This window comes from Thalia democratica, chromosome 4, assembly GCF_965202585.1.
Source record: "Thalia democratica chromosome 4, ktThaDemo2.hap1.1, whole genome shotgun sequence".
Classification (NCBI taxonomy): domain Eukaryota; kingdom Metazoa; phylum Chordata; class Thaliacea; order Salpida; family Salpidae; genus Thalia; species Thalia democratica.
The window spans coordinates 60,404,364-60,431,214 of NC_139168.1; the positions used below are offsets into that span (position 1 = coordinate 60,404,364).

General features: G+C 25.6%; 1 protein-coding gene across 1 annotated transcript; it reads right to left on the reverse strand.

Moving 5' to 3' along the window:
* Positions 1–229: 229 nt before the first annotated feature.
* Positions 230–25,727, reverse strand: LOC145833996 (sodium- and chloride-dependent creatine transporter 1-like). Its single transcript, XM_082941298.1, has 14 exons — positions 25,606–25,727; positions 25,435–25,541; positions 24,198–24,328; positions 23,376–23,502; positions 19,999–20,155; positions 19,659–19,794; positions 19,245–19,379; positions 18,878–18,981; positions 16,310–16,434; positions 14,563–14,675; positions 12,786–12,926; positions 12,218–12,421; positions 7,325–7,519; positions 230–674 (listed from the first exon to the last, which is right to left on the reverse strand). The coding sequence occupies exons 1-14, from the start codon at positions 25,683–25,685 to the stop codon at positions 600–602; spliced, it is 1,830 nt and encodes a 609-aa protein (XP_082797424.1). The 5' UTR covers positions 25,686–25,727; the 3' UTR covers positions 230–599.
* Positions 25,728–26,851: the final 1,124 nt, after the last annotated feature.

The following is a 26,851-nucleotide window of genomic DNA, read 5'->3' on the forward strand; positions in this document are numbered from 1 at the left end:
AAATAGTATAAAAAGTATATACAATCTCTTGACAGAATAAAATACCACCTGAACTACGGTTTGAATAGAATTTTTGTAACAATACCAATACAAGTCTTTTTAATACAACTTTATTTCATAATAATAGTACTAGATATTGTAAACTTACTTAAAAATTAATCAAGTAAATCAAAATAATTACTTTGTTTAATTTTAAACTCATGTAAACTATTTCTTAAAAAATGCTTGGTAAGTAAAAACTATTTCCTAGAACAGTGGAATTTATCAAAGTGTGTAATTGTGTTAGCGCAAAAAAGATAACAAAAATTAGCAGTAAAGTGTAAGCACAGATACTGTGCAAAATAGCATGCAAAGTTGTTCAGTAGTAAGTTTTTAAGTTTTGGCGCAATCAAAGAGCTTTAAATAAAGCCAGTAGACTGTTTATTAAAAAAAAGCTTTGACTATTTGAGAGCATGATTATGATTCACTTTAAGATGAGACTGATTTAAGTCGTAATGTTAATAATAAAGAGTTTGATGCTAGAAGTACACAGACGCAATTTGAAATCGACGGTTTTAGTTTGAAAGGAAAGAACACGTAGTTACTTTAGAGTGCAGATTTCACACTATGATTTGTTCGTTTTCTTCTATACTGACTTCTGAACTTGAACTCTTTTTTCCAGATTCAATGTCTTGCTGTTCATTAAATAAAAACTATAAGTTTTCATGGTCAAAAATATAAAGTAGGTATTTGTTTTATAAACTCTAAACTATTTTACTTATCAACATGTAGTTTAAAAATATAAGTTAATTTATTTATTTTTTATAAACAAAAATTAGCCCTAAAATATCATTTAATTAAGGTAAAAAAAACTTTTATTTACGACCAAGTTTTTTTTGTCTAATGAATTTCAAAAAAATAACTTTCTTAATCATTTTACTACAAAAAATAAAAAGTACTTTATTTTCATTAAAAAAATTGTTAGTGGTGGAAAAGTATCACATGTATAATTTATTATGTAAACATATACGATGCGTTATATTTATACATATACTAATTTCATTGTTGCCACAGATCAAGCTGAGAAAAATTTCCTGACTTTTTACCGAAATTTCCTGACTTTTCTAAATAAAACTCTTAAATTAAACTTGTTCTAAAATACATAATCTAACACTTGAAACTATATAAAGCTTTCAATTTAATTTTAATACAGTTTAAAAAAACAGTTTTTTGCTGAATTCAATCATCAAACTTCCAGTACATCACTTGAACCATCTGTGTATGAACGATGTATTTCTAATAAACAGCTCTATCAGCAAAATACTGGTATTATTACTTTATAAACACTGCTTGTCCGAAAAAAGACACCATTTTTTAGCATTTCCTAGCAGAAATGTATCTAAATAAACGAAACGACATACTATTATAAAGAACTTTTACAATTAAAACCTTAAAACAATAAAGAACTTAATCAAACACTGTTTTTTTTAAATATATGCACTATAATTATTTTCTCCGTTTTTTTATTAGCACTTCAACCTCTTCATCTAATGAAGTTTTGGTTTCCTTCCTCTGGTCTGCATCCCGCTTCATTTTCTTGGCAATTAAAATCATTTGCCTCATTTTAATATGTTAATAGAAAAATTTTGCAGTTTTATAAAAGATATTTTACTAATTTATACCAGATGAAAGCATTGGAAATTAAATAACTTTGTAAATTTTTAGGAAAATTTCGCAATTTATTTTGGACTTTTTTAATTTATTTTTAATTATTAATTTTTACCATTTGAAGGCTTTGGAAAATAAGGTATTTTGTAAATTAAAACTGACAAAATCTGACTTTTTTTTTTTTATTTTATCAAATTTCTTGACTTTTCCTGATGTTTTTTCAAAACCCCCTATTTTTTCCTGACTTTGGTCATTTTTTTTTAATTTTTCCTGACTTTTCCTGATTTCCTGACCATGTGGCAACCCTGTAATTTAGAGTAATTGTCAAATTTGCACGAGCGTAAACTGCACGAAGGGTCACTTTAGCACAAGCAGACAATTTTGCACGGTTTTATTTTTTTTAATTCTTTTATTATTTTTTTTTAATTTCACTATTAACCCTAACCCATACACTCGGTCGGTAGCTTTTTTCTTATTTTTTTTTATTAATTTAATCTTTTTTAATAATTCTTATTATTATTTTTTCACTATCACTGTTACCCCTAATACTTACCTTCGGTCGGTAGCTTTTTTCTTTTTTTTTAAATAATTTTTAATTCTTTTTTTTTTTTGAATATTTTTTTATTTGTACTACCACTGTTAAGCCTAATCCTTACCCTCGGTCAATAACTTAATTCTTGTTTTTTATTAATTTATCTTTTAGTTTTTTTTTTCTGTTTTTCTTTATATTTATTTTTTTTCTGTTTTTTTACTCTTGTGCAAAAATGTAACTCGTGCAAAGTATTTTCGTGCAATTTTTCCCCTCGTGCAAGTTTGTTTTCGTGCAATTTTGACCCGTTCCCGATAATTTACCATACTGCACATTTTAAACTTAAGCTGTGTTGTAGTAAACTTTCTTTAAAATAAAAATCAGTACAAATATCTGAATTTTTACTAAAAGCTAATCTTAGTTTGTAAATATCAATTATGATTTTGCATACTACTTATTTTATAAAATACATCAAGAACTTATAAATGTAGCAACTCGTTCTTTATTCAAAAATATTGATTCAATTTAACTGTTTTGGAAGAACTTAAATTTTACCATTTTTAAAAGAAAACTTTGATCTATAAGGTTAAAAAGGGTACGAAAATATTTGTACTTGATTAAAGTTTTGCATTATATCGTTCTTAAATAAAACAAAAAGCAATATATAGCTTTAGTCATGATAAAATTTGGGGGTATTTTGCAGAACTTTAAAATGTTCAAGTTTTTTAATTTGCAACTTCTAAAAAATATGCTAAACTTCTGAGCTTTGTTTTAATTACGCTTTATTTGTATAATCGCAGTAAAAAGCTTGTTCATTAGCCTAGTTTTAAGACCTCTTTCACAATTCATTATCTCGTTTGAACTAGTTTTGTAACTATTTTTAGCAATTTAGGCAATATATTTTAAAATGGTAATTTGTTTTAAATCAAACAATTCAAAGTTCTCGACTTAAACATCTTAAAGGTGATTTTTATCTATTATTTATTTTCACAGTTTATTATCAACGAAACAAGTTTTCACTCCTATATTAGCATATAGGAGATCATAAGTTGTAATATAAATCTGAAAAGAATTTTTGAACAAAATAAATAAAAGTTATGTAAAAATATTAAATAAAACAAAATTAAAAACAAAGTATTGGACTTTTGGTTTAACAACAAAAAATAAAACTTAATGGTGCTAAACTTATTTAAAAATTTAATGCTTATTTTACATTTTTAAGAATTTTATTGGTAATATAGACTAGAAAAAAAAATTATGATAATTAATAAGTTAATATAGTAATAAAACAGGACTCACATTGAAATTAGTTGCGAAAAAAATTGAAATATAGTAATAAACACAAAATTTGCAATTGATAAGGTTTTACATTGACTGTTGAAAATTAAAGCTCAAAATTTTTAACTTAAATTCATGACGTAACTATATTGTTGTATAAATTAGTGTACAAGTTGAAGTAATATGTTTTTGCTACAAATTTAGTTTTTTTTTTGTTAAATTGTATTGGATAAGGTATATATAATCAAATGTTTTAATTTGGGATTGTATATTAATGTAAAATATTTCCTATTGGCGATAAAAACTCCTTACAATTACAAATAGTTTAACTTACTAATTAACAGGTGCTAGTTAAAGTTTTAAAGATGAGTTTCTTAAAATATGGACAGATTGCAAACAGCTCGTACCTCTTATTTAAGTTGACTTTTTTGTTAGCATTGGCTATTTTTATTTTTTCTAAAAGACAAGTTTTGCAGGTGCTGTATATACTTTTAATTTCCCCAATATGGTGGAGGATGCTCTATATTATGTCGCAAATGATTTTGTTATGTTTCAAATGCCAAATGTATTTTGCTAGTTCTGTCCCGTTGTCTTTATAATTTTTGAAACTGTTATTGTGACTGTACCATCTACTTTTAAAAGTGTTTCCGGTAGAACCTATATAATATTTTATTTCCTGTGCAGATGTTATCGTAGCTTTGCAAATTACATTTTTTATTAAACAATTGTTATCCAGGGGGCATAAATTCTTTGATCGGCAGCTACAGGATGGGGTATTAGTGGTGATGATTTGTTCTTCGGTTTTGTTGGTTTTATTTAAAGTTTTCTTGATATATTTTTGTATTATTACCTTAATATTGTTCATATAACTGTAAGACAGTTTGAAGCTATTTTGTTAAATATTTTATTTAGAATATCGTTTTGTTTACAGTGTTGTTTAGTAATTTCGAAAAATGTTTTAGCCGATATTAGATTTTACGGACTGGCAGAAAGGGGTGTTAAAGTAGATGGTTTTCTTTGGTCTGTTTGTTGTCTTTTTAGTTTGAGTCTTTATATTTTTTATATATCTTAGCTTTTGTTTAAATTTGGGATTATCTAAAAAGTTTTGGTACGTGGCTGTTAAATATTTGTTCATTTTTGAAAAGTTTATTAATTCTCCTCTCAATCATCGCTGGGAGATTCCTGTTTATAACTATTGGATAGTTTGATTTGCTATTTATATATCTTACTTATAAATTTTCTTCACGGTATGGTTTGTATATATTGTTAGTCAGGTTTAAAGTTGTATCTAAGAAATTAAATACGGTTGTGCCAACGTCAATAGTTATTTTGAAGCCAATATCGTTAAATAATTAGATTGTTTTCTTTTAAATATTTATAGTGATTGATTGCTTTTCCGTTCTATAATTGCAAGGCCGTCATCTCTGTATAATCCGATCGTTATAAATAGACTTAAAGTGGTCTAAAACGTAGAGTCCCTGAAGGTCGCAGAGCTCAGCGCCGAAAAAAAGCCCATCGGTACATCGTATAACGCATTTTCATCCTTTTTGATCCAAATTTTGTTGTCATAGTTTAAAATTGGTTTGCACGTGTGTTCAATTAACTTCATGTCGTTATATTCTATATCTGTATACATTTTTGCAAAGTTTATGGCTTTTATTATGTGGTGATGTTTAATAGTCGGGTAGAAGTTAACAATGTCAAATGTTATAAAGCATTTTTTATTTTCATGTTCAATTTTTCAATCCATGTAATTACATCGTGAGATTTTTTCCATTGTATTAGGGGTTTTTTGTTGTTATATTTCTGACCGCTTTTTCTAGGATGATCTTACTAATGCAGCCTAGCTCATTTTTCCTGGGTTTAAAACTCTTCATTCAGTGTTAAAAGGGAAGTTTTCTTGTGGTCCTTAACCGTTATAAAAGCATCTGCAGCTGTAAACTTGGGTATTTTTTTATTTTTGTATTTATTTTCACGTATAATAAATAGATTGTGATTCTGAGTTTATTTGGTTGATAAGGTTTTCGTAAGATATTTTGTATGTTTTAGTTATATTATTGGTTATTAGCTTTTTATAATATTTTGGAGTTGTTTGGTTAAAACTTCTTGTCTTGTCGGCAAAGAGTATTATTTTATTTTAGATTAGCAGATTATTTAAGTCGTTTTTTTACTTTTTTTGACTTGTACGTGGTGAATTTTAAACTTTTTATTAAATTAAATAAGTCATTTTCAAATGCTTTTAGGTCGTCGTGGGCTGGTGCTGATTTCAGCTTTTAAATATATTTTCTTCTTTGTACTCATATGGGCTACTGGCTACTTGGTTATAAAAATGTAGTTTCCATCTTAATCAGTTTATAAACTTAGAGGTCGCATCATATAATTTTACCTGATAAAATTATATGATGCGACCTCTAAGTTTATAAACAAATTAAGATGAAAAATATTTTTTTAAATAGACCGCCTTAATTCTATTAAAACGCCAACGAGATCGGATTATACAGAGATGACGGCCTCGCAATTATAGAACAGAAAAGCAATCAATCACTTTATTACACACTATATCAAAAATTATAAAGACAACGGGACATAATACATTTGGCAATCGAAACATAACAAAATCATTTACCGACATGAAATGGAGCATCCTCCACCACTGCAAAACTTGTCTTTAAAAAAAAATAAAAAACAATGCTAACAAAAAAGTCAACTTAAATAAGAGGTACGAGCTGTTTGCAATCTGTTCATATTTTAAGAAACTCTTCTTTAAAACTTTAACTAGCACACGTTAATTAGTAAGTTAAACTATCTGTAATTGTAAGGAGTTTTTATCGCCAATAGGAAATATTTTACATTAATATACAATCCCAAATTAAAACTTTTGATTACATATACCTTATCCAAAATGACAACTTCACAAAAAAAATTAAATTTGTAGCAAAAACATATTACTTCAACTTGTACACTTATTTAAACAACAATATAGCTATGTCATAAATCTAAGTTGAAAATTTTGAGCTTTAATTTTCAACAGTCAATGTAAAACCTTATCAGTTGCAAATTTTGTGTTTATTACTATATTTCAACTTTTTTCGCAACTAATTTCAATGTGAGTCCTGTTTTATTACTATTTTAACTTAATAATTATCTTTTTTTTTCTAGTCTATATTACCAACAAAATCCTTAAAAATGTAACATAAGCATTAAATTTTTACTAAAGTTTAGCACCACAAAGTTTTATTTTTTGTTATTAAACCAAAAGTCCAATACTTTGTTTTTAATTTTGTTTTATTTAACATTTTTTCATAACTTCCATTTATTTATTTTTCCAAAAACTTTTTCAGATTTATATTACAACTGATGATCTCTTATACGCCAATATAGGAGTGAAACATTGTTTTGTTGACAATAAACTGTGAAAATAGATAATAGATACATTTTAAATTATCAATTAAAAATATGATTTTTATAACTTTTAAATTTCATACAACAAAAAGGGTATATAAAGATCATAGCTAAGTATTACGGGACACGTTCAAAATCCACCCAGTCAAATTCGAGGACCGCTTACCGATCGAGGGTAAGGGTTAGGGGTAACAGTGATAAATAATTGAATAAAAAAATGCAAAAATTATATAAAATAAATTAATAAAGAAAGAAAAAAAATTGGGTGGGTTTTGAACGCGGGTGGATTTTGATAGTATACCTTTACGGGATATTTATTTAATCTTTAATTTTTTTTAAGTATTACTTACTTTAAACTGAAAGTTTTTCTTTTAAAACCTTTAGTGTTTTTTTTTAAATCATGTTAATTCACTCTTAAAAGCTTGAACTTTTTTTCAAGCTTAAATTTAAAAACATAAAAACAAAAACCTCTACAGTATCGAAACTGGACACAGAAATGAGCCCGTCGGTTCCGTGGACGAAAATGTGATAGGCAATACCTATTGGGACGCACAACATGGACACGGAGGACATCAGCCACCCGATCATGGTGGCCCACCAGGGGTAAGTGTACCCGTTGACCGTCAGTTGGTGGCTGTTGACGCAGTGAAAAATGAAAATTGCCTGCAAAATTCGCTTGGTTACAACTTAGTTTATGTGTGGAACAAAATAAATAAGACAGAGAACAATTAAAATCAAGTATATTCAAATACTTGGTGGCGTTAATATAACAATTTAAACAGACACATTTGAAAAATGAAAAGGCACATCATCTCTAAACAATATTAAAGCATTTTAAAAATACTGTATAATGAGGTGATATAGGAAGAGTCGAATTTTTTTTTACGAAAAAACAAACGTTGGTCCTTATTGTAGAGCTTCAAAACTATAAGATACTTTTTATAGAAAACTAACTTTTATTTACTTTTAAGTAATAGTCTGTTTTGCCAGTATTTTCTGATAAAATTTATTAAAGGAATGCTATTTTATGCCAATTTTCATGTATATATTATATTCAAATTTACTTGACACGTCACATGAGTATTTTTGTGATTCTTTAAAAAAACTGCTGTTAACTTTATTGTTGTTCTGATAAACGCTTAATGCGTAGAAACTATAGTTCACAAATTGAACAGTATTTATGTTTTTTTAGTATTATCAATATATACATATACATATATATATATATATATATAATTTATTGAAATGGCGATTTTAAAAATTCTGGAACATATGTTTCATAAAGCTTTAATTTTTCATAAAGCTTTAATCATCAGCCAGTTAAATTCAAAAGCCCTTCAAGTGGGCTCAGTTGAAAGTGTTTAAGTTTAAACATTAACCTTATTTTATATATATATATATATATATATATATATTATTGTAAGGCAAGGTTTCCCAAATAGGCAATACCAGGGTAACCGGAGGCGTTAGTCAGGAGACGAAAAAATAAATGGGTAATTAAGGCCATAGGGGGTCCGACTTTTTTTTTACAAAAAATAACTTTGGCTTTTATATGAAAGCTTTAAATACAAACTAAAAGCCTGTTTTAATAGAATTCAAAAATATAATTTAACTTTTGAGATATTTTATTTTTTGTAAAAAGTTTCCGATACAAACGTATGGACCGCAAATTTTTCGGGGTCAATTTTCTCGGAAATTTAAAAATTCACTATAAACCTATCTCCTCCTTCATTTTTTGACCTAGAGACTTCAAATTTTCAGGAAATGTTCCTTTTAATATATTAAAGAATCTGAATGTTGGAATTTTTGAAATTTTGAAAAATAAAAATTTTATCCACAAAAAACTAAAAAAAGGGTAGTTTTTTGACAATAATTTTTTTTTTACTCAAAATTAAAAAAATTCCTACAATAGATCTCTTTAAAGTTTAATGATACACATTCTGTAAAAATTTGAGAAAGATTACTCAAAAAATGAAGGAGGAGATAGATTTTTAGTGAAATAGTCTTTTTTCGCATTTTTAGTTTTCGCCTTCCATAAGGAGCCTATTGAACGCCCTTTCTTTGATCGCTTATATCTCAAAAGTTACTTTGAGTGTTTTTAAGCGGTTAAAAGTGTCTGATAGCTCAGATTAAATTCTACAAAATAAGATCAAGTTGTAAAAAACAAAGTGGACCCCCCCTATGGCCTTAACTATTAATAGGGCATATCTAATATATAGAGCCGACCATTTTCAAATTTTTTCCCAAAGAGGCGTTTGTTTGGGAAACCATTTTCTAAGGCCAAAGGAGTTTCAAATAAATTTTACTAAAAAATAACATTGGCGTTTGTTTAAAAGCTCAAATTATATATTATAAAACAGTTTAAATAGAATATAAAGATTTACTTTTGAGAGCTAGTCAATTTAGTAAAAAGATTCCAATACAAACAAACTTATGGATATTTTTCATTTCCTACTTTTTTTCATTTCCTACTTTATTGCAATTGTGAAAAAATTTATAAACATCTCTCTTTTTATTTGTATATTAAACAATTAATTCAATATTCCAGGAAATGTTATTTGTATTTAAGAAAATCGTATTGTAACGCTGAAAAAAAAAATTATGTCCAGAACTTTAGAATAATTCTACAATGGGATTTTTTATAATTAAGTTAAAACTAAATTGAGAATGACTGCTTAAAAATTGAATAACATCAAATTTTAACAAAATTGTCTTTTTTGCACTTTTAATTTATGTTTTTCTTCCGTAAGGAGCCTATTAAACTTTTTAACTTTTTACCCTTATATCTCAAATCGTTATTAGAATTTTAAAAACGGTAGAAACAGGATTTCCACTGGTATTTGGCAAATTTTCAAAATTTCTCACAGGTTTTTGAAAGTACATGTTTTTGGGTCTATTTTTAGTTTAAAATTGAGTTTAAGGTAAAAATCTGTGCTAAATAGTTTAAAAACATTGAACAGATATTGTAAAGCTCCTTGAATTGTGTTTTTAAATAATAAAAAAATTGATGAAGACCAAAAAAAAAGTTTATATGATTGATTTTTTGTGTCAAACCAAAACTTTACTACGTAACACGTAAAAATTATTTAAAAATTCAGGTTTTCTTTTGTTAAAAATTCTAGTTTTTTTTGTTAAAAATTCTAGTTTTTTTTTTTTTGTGAATTTCGTTTAAAACTCAATTTTTATTTTTTTTTCAAATTTTCTCAAATTCTAGGTTTTGTTGTGACCCTGTAGAAAGTTATTGCTAGATAAACTTAAGATCTTTATAACAAAATTAACTAATGAAAAAGTGCCTTATCCCTTTTTGGCCTTAATGTTTATAGCTTTTCATGGTAAAGACCTCAAACATTCAGTAAATATTCTTAACAAGATTATAAAAAAATTATTATTTCTTTAGAAATTTTTTAACAGAACACGTTTTTACTAAAGATAAAACATCTACAATTAGACAGTTTATCCTATAACAAATGTTAGACTGAGCTTAATCCGCTATATCTCAAAATTTTACTTTCCAAAATTAATTTGAATTTTAAAAGCTGTAAAAGGCAACTTGTCGCTTTTTTAAAATGTTCAAGTTACAACCAAGTTGTAAAAAAAACTATCTTACCTTTGTACTGCCTTAATTACTATTTGAATGTAAGTTATATTATCATCAAAAAAAAAAACACTACATGTTGAAGGTATATTAAGATTATCTTAAAACTAAACAACTACTAATTGAGAAGAAGCATATTATAAATACACTTTTTCTTCATTATCGTTAAGTTTTCGATTCTATAATTATATAAAAAGTATTTGAGATAAAATTGTATTTAAACTGAAAATAATTTTGCATAATGACTTTTTTCACATATATATAATAGTATGTTTTTTTATTTTAAAAGTTTTATTTTTAAACCTCAAACTCTGATACTTTTTGTTGTAAATCTAACTTAAATAAACTAAAGTGAAAAACTAAAAACAAATATTTAAACTTGGAACTACATTAATTGATTATTACTTTATACACGATGATGAATACTATCTTTATTTTTAGAGTTAACAAATAATATTAATAACAAAATAATTTATAGGTAAAGTTATACTTTCGACAAACATTAAAATATTTAAAGAGAAAATGTTTATCAAGGATAAATAAACTTCTACCACAAACACTAAATTATTTATGCGCATTTAACGTAAAACATTATCTATAGAAACTATTTTCATTCAGTAAATACGGATATAAACAGATTAAAAAGCATAGCAAAATTTGACTTTTAGTTAAATACTTTTTAGTTGAAGAAAAACTTATATTAAATAAATATTTTAAACCAATTATTATTATAAAGTTTCTTACCGATACTTTTTTGTTTATTTCTACAGACCACTGTAAATATTTCTCCAAGTAATGACATTTTGACTAACTATATTTAGTGTTAAACAAATTTTTGACTAACTTATGACTATTTTTGACATACTTTGACTAACTTTTGAGTTTAAAAAAGTTTAAATAATTACTACCATTTTGTACTTAGTAAGTTAAACAAGGAAACTTTTATGGTATGTATAAATTTTCTTTTTACTTAAAAATCTGCAAATTTATATTATAGAAAACTTTAAGCTTAGTATTTTATGTGTACTTTCTTATGCAAAATTAAAATTGACTAAAACAAAAAAAATATGTTATATAATTTTAAGGTGATTGTAATGGTCTGAAAGTACACTTTAAAATGTTTAAATTACTTATAACATTTACTTAAACATATAACTGACAAAAAAAAAACAAGTTTTAACATATGTTAGTATGGGCAACCTACGGCCCGGATCGACTAAGCAACAATCTCTGGCCCTTCGATTGTTTTTTAGTTTGAAAAATAACCTTCTAAAAAATAAAGTTGGTAGTTTTTATAATAAATATTTTGAAGCATATAAGACTTTCATTACACCTAAACAGTAGTGTCTATTAGATTGTTATTTCTTTACAATTTCGCTTTAAAAAGTTTTTTATTAATACAGTGAATATTGAAATGAAGCGGGCGCAAAGGCTCATTTTTATGTGTCAGCTCACAAAAGAATTTTTCAGGTAAATCTGGAATACAAGAAAATCATCCACTCTCTTATTCTATGTAAACTTTAAGAAGTTTAATACATAATCAAACTAATAGTTTAATTAAAAACAAAAAATACTTTTACACAATAATTATTTTGGTTTATAAATATAAATTTATCAAGAGTACCATGAACTAGGCAAATATTTATCAAGCACAATAAACATAATGTAAAGCTATCAGTAAAAACACTGATGATATTCTGCATCAGAATGTTTCAATCTCATTAATTATTAAAAGTTAAATACTTGTTATGAATATTAAAACTAACGAAAGTAGAGATGGGGATTAGGTACTGGTAGCAGAGCCTGAAGTAGTTGTGGGGCGCGAAACCAAGCATGGAGCGCATGTCGTCATAGAAACGGTCAACCCCGTACACCCACCCGATAGCAATGCTCTCGCACAGGGCCATCCAGAGCAGGGTAACGCCACTGGCGGCGTAAGTGTTGTAGAGTTCGAACAAATAAATTCCCCCCTGTTATGTTTCAGGAAGACATTTTAAGTTTAGTCATTGGTCAAGTTATTTTATAGAAAATAATAATAAAAAACAACTTGTGATCTAATTCAAATAACATTTTTTTGAAGTTTTAAAAGTAAGTTAGACTAAAGTTTAAAATAAAAAGCTTGAAACCATACAACTACCTATACCAAATTGTTTAAAATAATTCAACTATACATTAAGTAACAAACTACATACTAATGTTAGAAACAACTAAAAATTAAGTCAATCTAGAACTAAAACACAGTTCATGAAAAATGTTTAAAACGATATAATGCTACAAAAATTATAATTTTTACAAATATCAAACAGGTGCTAAATGGGGCAGTTATAAATATACCTGGGACAACAGAGGCAAGCCAATAACCATAATCACAAAGCAGACCACCCCGGATAACAATTCCCTACCATATCTTCTCTTTCTGATCAGGTTCGGAAAGGTGTCGATGATGGTGGACACCAACGCTTCAATTCCTGAAAACTGTTTACAAAAAGAAGTGATGAAAAAATAAATATGAAAAAATCTTTTATTGTATTATTTTTTTTTATAATAATATAATTTACAGCCTAACATAACGGTTAAAATCAAGGTTTAGAAAAATTAACTACTACAGTTTAAAAATAAGCTTAGAGAAAAAAAATGCTTAAGTTCAAAAATAGTGGTTAATTTGGCAATAAAAAATCTACTTCGGGGAATTAAATTGATAAAAAATGATAATATTTTTATAAAGGAGTAAAATTTACGATAAAATAAAATTTCTCTTTTAAAACTTACGCTTGCTGACTTGACAGAAGTTATATAACAAAAAAAAATCACAAACTAATTTCTGATAAAAGTAGAACAAAAAAGCTTTTTATTGGGCTTTTGTTAATTGGTTTAATATTCTAAAATAAGTTATAAACATAAAATAAAACCTAAAAATAGCTTTTTAGTCATACAAATATCAAGAAAGTAGTATTAACTAAAACAAAAAACTTATGATTAAAAACTATTTTTATATAATACAGATGTTCACAACTTTTTAAGATCAATATCAGTATGTAAATAAAAACAAAATCAAAATATAATTTTGTTTAAAAATATAAAGTTTTAGTAACAAATATTCTATAACTAGTAAGCAATAAATATGGTTTTCAACAAAGTTTCAAAGCCTATTTTTAGCTCTATCGTTAACTAACCATCCAACCTAATGATAAACGATTACAAAATTTTCCAATAAAAGCTCATATTAAATCTTCAGGTTTTAAAAAACTCATTTTTGTTTAAAAACTAAAACAAAACCTTATTATTAAAAATTCAATTATAAAAAACGCAAAGCAAACAAAACTTTGCTTAATTTGCATACACTTCAATGCATTATTTTCAAGCTATCAACTTACAAGCTAAATAATTTAGTAAACGAACTATACACTACACAGACTCAAGCTCAATTTCGCAGTATAAAATTAGTCTATGTCAATTATATATTATATTTAAGAATCAAAGCTATGTGAAAATTTTAAATTTGAAAAAATATTTTTTAATTAACGACCCTGTATCTAAGTCAGAAAATAAAAACTATCTAAACAATAATAACTAACTTGGTATTGATAAAATATATCTTCACAAAAAAATAAATAGTTAAATTTTAGCTAATAACACTTGCTAAAAAAAAGACTTGTTTCTAAAAATTAAAACAATAAAATTAAAAATTAAAAACTTTGGGTCTACAATTCAAGAACAATAACATGTGCAGAGTTTTCGCAGGCAAAATGCAATATAAATTGAATTTTTTCAAACAATTTACAGTAAGTAAATATAGCAAAAATAAATTTTTCTTCTATATGCTACTAAAAAGTTAAACTTGAGCACTTGTAAGTAGTTTCATACCAATTTATCAACAAAAAACACTTAAGAAGCTGTTTGATCTTTGTTCAACAAAATAAAAACAAATCAATCGAAAAACTTAAGACTGTCAAAACAAAGCAAACAAAGCGAATTTTCAGAGAGTGTTAGTTTTTAAAAGTCCACAGAAAAGTAAACTCTGCCGTGCTGCCAATCTTTTAGTTTTTATTACTTTTCAATAAAAATCAAAAGCCGGCACACATTTTAATTTTTTAAGAGACTCACAACACACCTGAGTGTCAATGCCGACAAGCACCAGGGTGGCAAAGAACAAGAAGGACCACACTTTGGGTGCGGGCAGAAGGCTCAGTCCAACCGGGTACACGAAAAATGCCAAGCCGGGACCTTTTGAAAAAGTTGGTTATTTCGCGTTTTCCATTGGCAATCCTCAATCCATGTGACTTTTTTTTCGGCGGCGCGTTCAAAGCGGCCTTAATCGTTAAAATTCAAAAATGCGCTGTTAGCAAAAGCCGTCTTTTTTAGCGAAGTTTAGCTTAAAACATTTGGATTTTACTGTGGAAATTTTGAAATACTGCATTTTAAGTTGCAAGTTTCAACGTTTTATTTAAACTTTTTATTTTAATAATCTCATTTTATTTGTTCCCGGTGTTAACTTTCAGAAAGCGTTTTTTTTACGTTGGTTTTTGTTGAATAATAAAACTAATTTATTTTACCTTGTAAAAACATTTAAAAAGATTTTTTAAATAAGTTTTATGGTAACTGTAAGCTAAAAAACGTCTTAGAATTTTTTTAAACAAAATTCCGTTCACATGGTTCTCTATACCTGAATAATATATTGATTTAGAAATTTTGTGGTAAGGGCAATGCATCTTTTCCAATAAAAAATTATTTAAAAAGTAGCTTAATGAGTTAAGTTAAAAACATTGGTACTATCAAAGTAAATTGATAAATTTAACAATTGTAAAATAATCTTATGCGATTTGACAGTTTATATTAGAATAAAAAATAGAAAAATTTCTTTGGAAAAGCTTTATAAAATAGTTTACATGTATTTAGATAATTGATACTTTAAAATTAAGATTTTTCTTGTGTTAAAATCATCATTTGTACAGTGTTTTCAATACATTTTGTTTAATACTTTAGAGTTTTTAACTTGAAAAATAAAACTTTACACAATTTAATAACTTTAGAAATTTTAAATGTTAGTATCTTCACATTTATCTAGTATAAGATTTTTTAATTGAAATACTGTACAACTAATACATTTTAACTAACAGTACCAGAACTCTTTAAACTTAACTTCAGTTAAATTAGTTGAAAACATACTTATTGTTTTGCACGTGTTTTGAAAAACTAATAACTCAAAACTGCCTTTTTTTGTATTTTAACATATACACATATAACATATATAAAATTTACAGCTCGTTTTAGTTCGACTTTCTTAATGAACTTTTATAAAATACTTAAGTATTTGCATACAATTCCAAAATTTGTTCGTGTAATTTGATTGAGTAAAACATTTAAATACATCTAAAAATTAAACGTAGCGTAAACAAACGAAAACGAACTGTATACAAAAAGATGCAAAGCTCTCACCACACGAAGCAATGTACTGCATGGAAGGGTATTATTTAAAACTTTGATTTAACTGCATTAACAAAAAAAACTAATTCTAAAGAACTTTGGAGTAAAAATTAATCTTCTTAAATTAACTGAGATTGTATTGCAGTACATTACAAAATTTATTTAAATATTATTCTGAACTCTAGCTTAACCATTTCGACATGAAATCCAAGTACAAACTGTTTATTTTTAAGTATACAATCAGTATAGTTTGAAATAGTAGCTTTCGAATAAATTAATACTAGGAAGTTTTCTAATTGATAAAAGCTAACCTTTGAACAAGTTTTACAAAAAACTGTTATGTTTACTTTAAAAACTAAATTTAGTACAAAACTGGTAAAATTTTACTTGAAGTAAGTTAAATTTTACATATTTAAAAAAAGTGAGAAACGAACCTTGCGAAGCGACTTGGTCGATGGGCACTTGTTGGGAGTGGGCTAGGTGTCCGAGGATGCTGAAAATGACCAGGGACGCGAATATTGACGTGGCGCAACCGCACGCTACAAGCGTTATTGACTGCCTGTTGTGACGTCATAGTTACTAAGAGAAGCTAATTAGCTTGGCTTTTGCATTATTACATAAAAGCGCTGAGTGTAAAAGCTGCAGTTAAGAATGAGGAATTATGAAGTTAGACATTTTTTAACCAAAGCGAAAACTCTTAATTGATTTTATTTTATAAAATAATATATGTGAAAATGATATGTATCAATTTGTAAATTGTGGTTTTACAATTTTGAATTTATTTTTAGTAACAAAAAACTCTGCATTTTTTATTACCACAAAGAAAAATCAAACAGATAATATCTTATTTTCTGTAAATGTTGCTAAAAATGAACGATATTTTATAGACAAAGCAACAACCATTTAATTGAAAACTATTTTAAATAAATTTTCGAACTTGGTGCTTTATGCGTCAAGTTTTTCTAAGAATAAGTACATACAAGAAACAAATTAAAAATTAATTTAATAAGTATAAAAAAAAGATTTAAATGTGCTTATTTATAAGGTTTCACAATACTCGTTAATTTTCCAAAAACTTTCCATTCACGTTCTACAAAGTTTATAGAAGAACTGTTGGTTTACATAAAACATTATGCAGAAAGAAGCTTTAAACACTCAAGCAGCTTTAAACATAATTAGCTCTTAATTTTGTTCATATAGTGTGTCATACTGCAAACGCTACAATTTACTAAATCAGGTTATACAGCGTAAATAAAGTTAACTTTGTAAAAACTAATTGATTGAATTGATTTAATTTACTTAAGAATTTTATTTACTATTTACTTTAAAATTTAATTTTTTTAACTTATATTAATTGAGTAATTTAAAAACCTTGCTCTACAAAAACTACAAAGAAGTTTAAGTGGTTTAGATATTTAACTTACTAAAACTTTTTAGTTTAAAATTAACATAATTTAATGATGAAACGTTATAGTATTGACTAATAAGAACAATACGTATAAACTGTTTACAACGTATGTATGTGTTGAAAAACAGTAACTTTAAAGTACAAGTCAAAGTTTATAATTAGATTGACTTTTTGTATGAAAAGGTTACAGGATGCAGAAAAGAGAAAATAATTTTAAGTTAACAAAAGAAACCGTTACTATTCTGCTTCCTTTTGTAAGCACTTTTGTTTAGTAACCAATTTTAAAAGAACTTTCGTCCCTTTTTCAATATCCTTTTCAGAAGGTTTATAAAACAACTCAAAATCATTAACAGTGGGCAATTGACTTACTTGGTGACCAGAAAGTCAAACCAAGTATTCATATATAGTTAAATAAACCTTAACTTCTTGTTTACAAAACTATTTTTAATTCTTTTCAGTTTCAAGTATTTCAGTGGTTATTTTATATAAATTCAAATTAAATAAGCTTATGCTTTTTTTAAGCTACTGGAAATTCTTCATAGTTTTTGTGAAAAAATGACTTGCAAAAATTAAACTAAGTACTATTATATACACATACATAAATATTTATTAACTCTTTTTCAGAAATTATTTTCATTGTATATTAAGACAAGTTACTTGAATTAAATATTTGTTATATGTTTTGGTTTTAAGAAAACAAATAAAGAGATCTCAACTACTGGAAGAGAAGTAATGATGATTCTTGTAAGAATAAATTCATTAAATGTTTGTTTTAGTTTATTTAGTATTTTATACAAAAACATAAAAAGGGTTTTAAATATTTCTAAAAACATTTTTCTGTAAATTTATTTTAAGTTTCCCAACTATAAACGCCCTAGCCTTTAAAATAAAGATGATAATTTTTTACAGATATTTTAAGTAGTCTCAACTGTAAACTGCATTAAAACCATTAACAATTTTCCAAAATATAAAAAACTATTTTCAATTTTGAAAAAATATAAACATCCATTTTCTTAAGTTGTGGGAAAACTAAAGAAAATAGATGTACATGTTTTTTTGAAATTGAAAATAGTTTTTAATCTTTTGAAAAAGTGGTTTTAATACAGTTAACAGTTAGGCTACTTAAAATACCTAAAAAAAGTTATCATCTATTTACTTTAATTTTTTTACCACATTTTTTTATATGTTGTACAGTTCATAGAAAATAAGATAAGTTGTGGGAAAACTAATACAATTTTCTATAAACTCTACAACAAATAATAAATATGTGGTAAAAGAATTAAAGGATTATTATAGGTATTTCAAGTTCTTTTGTGTAATTTAGTCAGATCATGACTTTGATATAAAATTGAGAAACTATTTTTTTGTAATCTTTGATTAGAATAAACATAAAACTTGCTGTAACTGAACTTACCTAATTTAAATTACTTAAATCAAAAAAAATAAAAACAAAAAATTCAGCATTATTTCACTATGTATAGCAGTTAGTTTAATTTTCTGGTCACTTGCCACATACAGTTTAATTGTGAAAAATAAAAAAAACAAGTACAAATTGAAGCTTAATATAACTTTTTTATAACATAAGTTTACATACTTATAACAATTGTTAGATTTTGGATTGTAGCTACCAAAAGCAAACAAAACAGTAAAGCAAATTCCAAACGTGTAAAATATTTGACTTCCAGCGCTAATCCAAGTCTGCAAAAGTTAAAACTTGGAATTATAAAAAATCAGTTTTTATATATGGAATAAAACATTATATATTTTTAATCAATTCAATTTTACTTAAGTAAAGGATTGTAAAAAAAAGATATTACTTATAAAAAAGTATTAGGGTTTACAACAATAAAAAAATCCTAAAGTCATAAAAATCAGTTCTTGAATCAAAACAACGAAAATATCTATATACTTTAGTTATTCTTAGCGGTAATGACTTAATTCTAATTAGTTTAATTAATAACCTCAGACATAGCTAGTTTAGCAAAATCGGGTCTGAAAAGATAGGCAACTCCATCAAAAGCACCATCTAATGAAATTCCACGCACAAAAAGAACAAAAAGCATCAAGTAAGGAGCAGTGGCTGAAAAGTACACCACCTGAAACATTAATTTTGTCATAAAGTTGTTTGACATAGTTTTTTATAAAATTAAAGCGCAGATAACATTTCACTTTCACAAAATATTGTCACTTATGTGTGAATGAAGTTCATTAAAAAAAAACTTCAGTGAGCTTTTTAAAAAAAAAAGCTTATTTTAGTTTAAACAAGGTGTCGAAACTAAATTGACAACAATAAGCAGTATACTTCTAATCGGTAAGTCAAGAGACAAAACATAAATTGACTATCTTTTTAAAGTAATTAAAACACCCTTTCCAACCTTTCCGGAAGAAGTTACACCTTTGAAAATGCACAAGTAAATACAAATCCATGAAACGAGAAAGGCAACGAACATTGGCCAATTGTCGATTGCGCCCATTTCATGCAGTCCTGATGACTGCCTCAAAATGTAATACCTTAATACAAAAAATTACAACATTATAACACTAAAATAGTAGTTTCAAACTATTTTTAGAAACAATCTTTATGTTTTTTAGTACCATTCTATTGCCAGACGAAACACTTTTATCATTATTAGATTTAATGTAAGACTCAAGTTGTAATAAAATATTTTAATTTCTAATTTTAATTATTGCAAAATATTTTTTCAACAAGCATACTTCCAAAACTCAGCAGCTGACATAACTTCTTTTGCATCGATGATCACTTTTGTTGAAGAATTTGTGGAATTAGATACCAACCCAACAGCGGTCGTCGCAGCAGAAGCACCGACTTTCATTATGTTGTCAGTGCAATTGGGAGTATTCCACCAGTTATCTGAGTATTTGGCTTATTAATACTTTACGTCGGTCATTAGTTTATATTTATGGCAAGACTGTTATATTATATCAGAAGGTTGGCCGATTACATAAAGCAGGTACCAAACATGACTTGCCACGTGTGGCTGAATTACAGGCACTTGAAAAAGAAAGACTCAAGAAAGTCAACTTTGCCATTTTTTAAGGCCAAGATGTACTGTCACTACTCTTCATGCAAAGTTAAAATAATATGCAACTCATTTTCAAGTTAGTAAGAAAAACAATATTATATCGAGGTCATGGGAGGGTTAACAAGAAATTTTTACCGCTTTCTTTAATTCAAAATTACCTTATAAAAATATGTGATAACAAATTGAGAATTTTATAGGTTTCTTATCGAAGGCACAAACTAAAATAGCAAAAAACCACTATTTCAATAAAAATGTATCTCCTAGAACTTTTGACCAACTTTTTTTAAACTTACAGAGTGTAAAATTTAAAAGATTTACAAAATTATGTCAAATCAAATTTTAAACTTTTTTTTTGTTATAAATGATTAAAAAAGTCTTTTTTTAATTTTTGGTATTATAATTATTGCTTTTTAATTTTTGAAAATTTGTACTAACAGTATTGAAAGTAAAAATTCCTGTAAATTTAAATTTTTAGCTTAAAAAATTGTAAGTATATTTTAGGGAGTTTTTAAACTTTCAACGAATGTGACATTAAATAAATTGCATTTCGTAGATTTCTATCAATAAAATAAAAATTTGCAAATTAAATATTTTTAAGCACCATGTTTACTAAAACTAAAGTAAAATTAAAGTAATTAAAATATTACTATTTTATTATACTAAAAAAGGTTGTAATTTATTTGCCATCGAAACCTGGTAGTAAATAAATTATTTAATTTGCACATTTTTATTTAAATAAGCTCTTTACATTTCAGTAAATTGAGCACTCTTTTTAAGTTAAGACAAACAACTGTGTAGATTTGTATCCGAAACTTTTAAAATCTAAACTATATCTCAAAAACGTGTTAAATAACTTTCATACTCTATAAAATCGATAATAGTTTAAACTTTCATTTTTATAGCTAACAAAAATATTGGACCCACCTAATGCCATTAAAAATAGAAAAAGTTTGTCCACTTTATTTATTTATAACTAACCGTTTTTCTTAATTCAATAAACTTTTTACGTTCGGCTGAATTACAAAAAAAAATCAATTGTATCAAAACATATTGAAAAAGTTATGCTGTATAGCCATTTTGAGCTCAAAATAAAAAAACATGAACTTTCGTAAAATAAACTACAATAATAAAAAAGTTTTTTGCTAAAGGAGTTCGATTTTTCTCATAATTTACCAGTACTTTTCCATTACGCAGCTACTTCTCTTCACTCAAACATCATGCTGAATTCGAGTTGTGTGAAAATTACACATAATCTACATAAACACAATTGCAAGTTCGTTTATTCAAAAATATGCTGTTTGAAGTTTAAATAAGATAACTTTTAATATTGAAACTTATTTTAAAAGGTTTGAATTTTATTGCATCTTTTAAAATCTGAAATTTATGTTTTATATGTTTTTGAATTTCTATTATTATGCATAAATCTTACAAATGTTTATTCAAACAGTGTAACTTTACAGTTTTTTAATTCCCAACTATCTAAAATGGACATTTTAATAAAAGTACACCTGTTTCCTAAAACTAATTTGTTTATATAACTTATATATAATAGTAGTACAGGTTTTACAGAAAGTTATAGCACATAATAATTAAATTTTTGTTGTTGTTTAGTTATGTTTAAAAAAAAACAGTTAACTACAAAAAAATACATTAACACATACAAGATCACAATATTTGTACAAGAATTAATAAACCATAAGTATGAGATTGAGTAGAATATAAAAATCATCAACAAAAAAGCAAGGGAAAAAAACTTGCAAGTGTGTTTAATTATGTTTTCAAGCATACTTGAACAAGAAGTAAACTGCATTAAGAAAAGTATAAAATTAATGACCTCATACCAACACAGGACGTAGTACTTACTACATTTTTTTTATTACAAATTTGATCAAAATAAGTCAACAATATAATATTGATAAACATGACATTGCTTAAAACTTATTCATTCTTTATGGTAAATTTTAAGTATAACTAAAACTAAATTTGAGTAATAAGTAATTTGGAATTTTAATTTTTTTTTATCAAATTAAAAGTAAATTATGGTTATACTTCATTAAAAACCAATTATATCTTAAGGGCATAAGGGGGGGTCCACCTTGATTTTTACAAGTTGATCTTATTTTATAGAGTTTTAACTGAGCTATAAGACATTTTTAACCGCTTGATAAAATTCAAAGTAATTTTTGAGATATGAGCAATCAAAGTTGGTGATCTCAATAACGACCACTTCACTATAAATCTATCTCCTAGTTAATTTCTTAAGCTATCTTCTTTTAATTTTCACAGAAAGTGTAATATTAAATTTCAAAAAGATTTAATGCAGGAATCTTTTTTTTTTGAAAAAAGAAAATTATAAAAAAAACACCCTTTTTTTAATTTAAAATTTTTATTTATTAATACTTTTAAAATTCCAATATTCTAAGTCTTTTAAACTATAAAAGGAACGTTTCCTAAAAGTTTGAAGTCTCTAGCTCAAAAAATTAAGGAAAAGATAGATTTTTGTGATTTTTTAAATTTCAAAGAAAATTGACCCCAAAAAATTTGCAGTCTATACGTTTGTATTGGAAAATTATTACATAATTTACAACATCTCAAAAAGTTATATAATATTTTTTAATTCTATAAAAACTGGCTTGTAGTTTGTACTTCAAGCTTTTATTTAAGATCCAATGTTATTTTTAGTAAAAAAAAATGTTGGATCCCCTATGTCCTTAATTTAAAATAAATTAAGTGTTTGAAAAAATAAATAAGTTTGAAATGATCAAGTTTTAAATGATTAAATTTTAAATATTTTAGTTTAAAATGATTGCAAGATAGAAATAAATGGCATACATAACATATATGTAAGTTGTAGAACACTAAGTAATAATACTTTTCAACGAGAGTTTATTTAAACTAAAAGTATTTAAAAGAAGGTTAAGCATAAATTCTATAAATAAATACATAGGGAAATATTTAACAAAATAATTAAAATTTATAACTTAGTTGAATTATATATAACTTTAAAATTGATACTTAAACTATACTGTTAGTCTGTTAAAAACGTACCACAAGTAGTCCACGGCAAATCACCAGGTACACAGGAATGGTACAAGTAGAGAAAACTCCAAGCAAGAATTATGATGTAGTAAATTCCACAAAACGCATTGACACATGCACAGCCATACCCAACACCCTATTATGGTATTATCTAACTTAATAAGACTGTTAACAAAAACTTAAAAAAAAACTTTGTTGTTGAATTTTAGTTTCAACTAAACAAAATAGAAAATTACAGTGATAAAGTTTTTATATACATAATACATTCTTAGTAGCTCGTATACACACTTATTGTAATTTTATTAAAAACTGTATTTATATTCATAATAATTGTATTTAAGTTACACTGTTATTATTAATAAGATTTTTAAATATAATAAACAGACAGATGTTACTGTTTAGTTTTACCAGTCTTAATGTAAAATTATTCAAAAACACATATACTTCTTAAGCATATTTTTTTGTTATTGTGTTTATCATTAGTGTTTTTTATTATATTCTTAAACTGTACAGTTTTTATTTACAATTTTAGCTAGCTAGGATAAATACTATTTGTTATACATAAGTTATTAAATAAACACACTTTACAAATATAAAGTCTGTATTAATTAAAAAGTAATACTTAATGACCAGAAATTTGTTTTACAAAATTGTTTTTTAATATTATAGACATACATGTACTTCATAACTTTAAATGTAAAATCTGCTACAGTTTTTGTTATTATTCTGGTTATTCTTTTTGTTTTACAATATATTTGAGAGTTTTTAAACTTGTGTTAAACTAGTAACATTATTTAGTTCAAAAAAAATAAAGTAAACAATATTTCAAACCTTCATTACAGGTGCAATTTTCCACACTTGAATTGCACTTAGTTTAGTAAACTGTCCTAAGGAAATTTCAAGAAAAAACATTGGGATTCCAGCAATTATAACAAAAAAGAAGTATGGTATAAGAAAGGCACCTACACAAGAAATTAAAGGTAGTTTTTAATACTACTTTTTGAACAATAAAATACATTTGTGATAATACAGAACAATAATGAAAGATAATAAGTTAATTAATAATTTTTAATAGGTTTATAATAATTTTATTATTTTTTTAGATCAATCTTTAATTTACATAACTTTAAAGATAGTAATTGTAATAACAGTATGTTAAAGGCCATCAGGGCCCAGTGGGTCCCAACTAGAAAGAGAAACAAATTCTTTTTTTTTTGAAAGATTGTGATTAATTGTGATTATAAAGAAAAGATTCATTTAGTCTTTACAGCTTAATACCAAGTTAAAAATTAAGCTTACAAGAAAATTATGCCAGTTGTTGTGGGGCAATTAGAAAAGCTTTTGCTTGATCAGGTTTTGAATATAAATGTCTAACAGTTAATTAATATATAAATTCCACAGTTAAGATAAAACCATTAAAACAATACTTCCACATACAAATTTTTATTTATTTTTTCATAGTTTTAGTAACGTATTTAAAAGCTTTGTTTAATAAGTTCAATTAGTAGTTCAAGAAATTTTTCTTTACTATTTTAAGTTTCTATATGAAAAATAAAAAATAGACATTTTTGTGTATTTTATATGAGTCAGCTACAATACTAAAGTTTTTGAACTTTTTTTCATACATAATGTAAATCAGATTAGATATGATAGTTATACAGCAGTACATTTAAACAACTATCCTTAACCTATTTTAATAAAAAAATTAATTTGAACCATTATCCTTATCCAAAACATAATATACAAATAAAACAAAATATATTAAATAATTAAAACTTATATCTAAGAGTACTAAAATCTTAGTCAATCAGAAGCACATTAATTTTGCAGTTAACAGTTTTTAACTTTAAAGTGTTACCTATAAATTGAAACGTTTCACAAAAATGACTATATCTCAAAAGTTAATTTAAATTTTAAAATTCTATATAAACCAACTTATGCTTTTTTCTTTTAAGCTTTCGGATAAGACCAAACTTTAACTTTTTTTAATTGCACCTAACCCCTATGGCTCTTGCTCTTTTTTATTAAAAAATTCATATGGGTAAAAATTATAAAATAATATAAGTACCTCCTCCATATTTATAGCAAAGGTATGGAAATCTCCAAACATTTCCCAATCCTACAGCATACCCAAGTAAAACAAGCATAAAAGTCCTTGAACTTCCCCATTGGTCTCTGAAAAAGTTGTATTCATTAAACAATATCTAAAACAATCAGCAGGAAAAGATTTATTACTTACCTGCTTGCTTCAGTAGAAGATGATTTAGTTTCTAAAAAACTATCAGATTCTGAAATTTCTAACTTCTTTTTGTTTTCCATGTTTAATAATAACTAAATGAGCAAAGTATGTTTCCTTAAAACTACAAAAATTCATATACTAAATTAAAAGATAAAGTAATTTATTACCAAGTTGTATTTTAAGAAATTATAGTATATTAGTTAAGTATTTATTTATTTGGTTAGAACTTATCTTTGTTAATGTTTTTGATTATATTGATACTGACAAAGATTGTAATAATTGAATTGTTGGCTAAAAATACTATTTTCTAAAATAAAGTTAGTAGTAAGTAAATACCATTTGCAACTAAAAAGTGAAATAGTTATATTCATTGTTAGTTTGAAACTTTTTGCCTTATTTCCATAAAACTTTATCAAGAATGAAAGATGAATTAGTAATTAATTTTGCATAAGTTTGTAAAATATTATAAGTATTATAAATTACAAATATTTGCTAGATACTTTAAACTATTTTTAAGCTAAAATTAAAGATATACTTTCAGACAATGTTTATTTTTTTATTTTAACATTACAACATCATATTTTTATAAAAAAAATTATAAAATTATATCAAATAAATAAAATAAAAATTGTATATTTAGTCTAAAATTATATCCAAAAAATACATTGAAATTTTATAATTTCAGCTTGATATTGGCACGACATCATGCTAGGTAATTACTTTTTTAATATCTGTCAGCCATGGATTTTATTCTAGATACTTTCAAATTCATTATAAACACTTTTTCAATGCTTAAATTAAGAACTTGCTTTTAGGCCACCCAAATATAGTAATAATTTGTTTAAAATGTAGTTTTATAATTTTCATTCACATTGAATCAAGTACTTATTAAATTAAACTTCAGCTAAATAGTTGTGAGTTTTAATAAAAACTATTTCAAATTTTTCAATGTTTCAAATCTTAAGAATTTTGAATACATTTGTTCTAAATTCGAAGCTTATTTTTGTTAAAGAATAAATAAAATTTGTTTGATTAACCCAGCTAAATAAACAAGAATACATTATATTAAACTATCTGACAAAGGATAAGTGTTTCAAGTTATTAGGTAATATTCCTGTTCTTTTCCTCTTAATTTTTTCTATTCAGAACTTTTAAAATGAACCGGGTACGAAAATGGAACTATTATAACAAGTAGAAACATATTGTGCATTGGCTTCAGTTCTAAGGTCGATTCTGATTAGCTAAT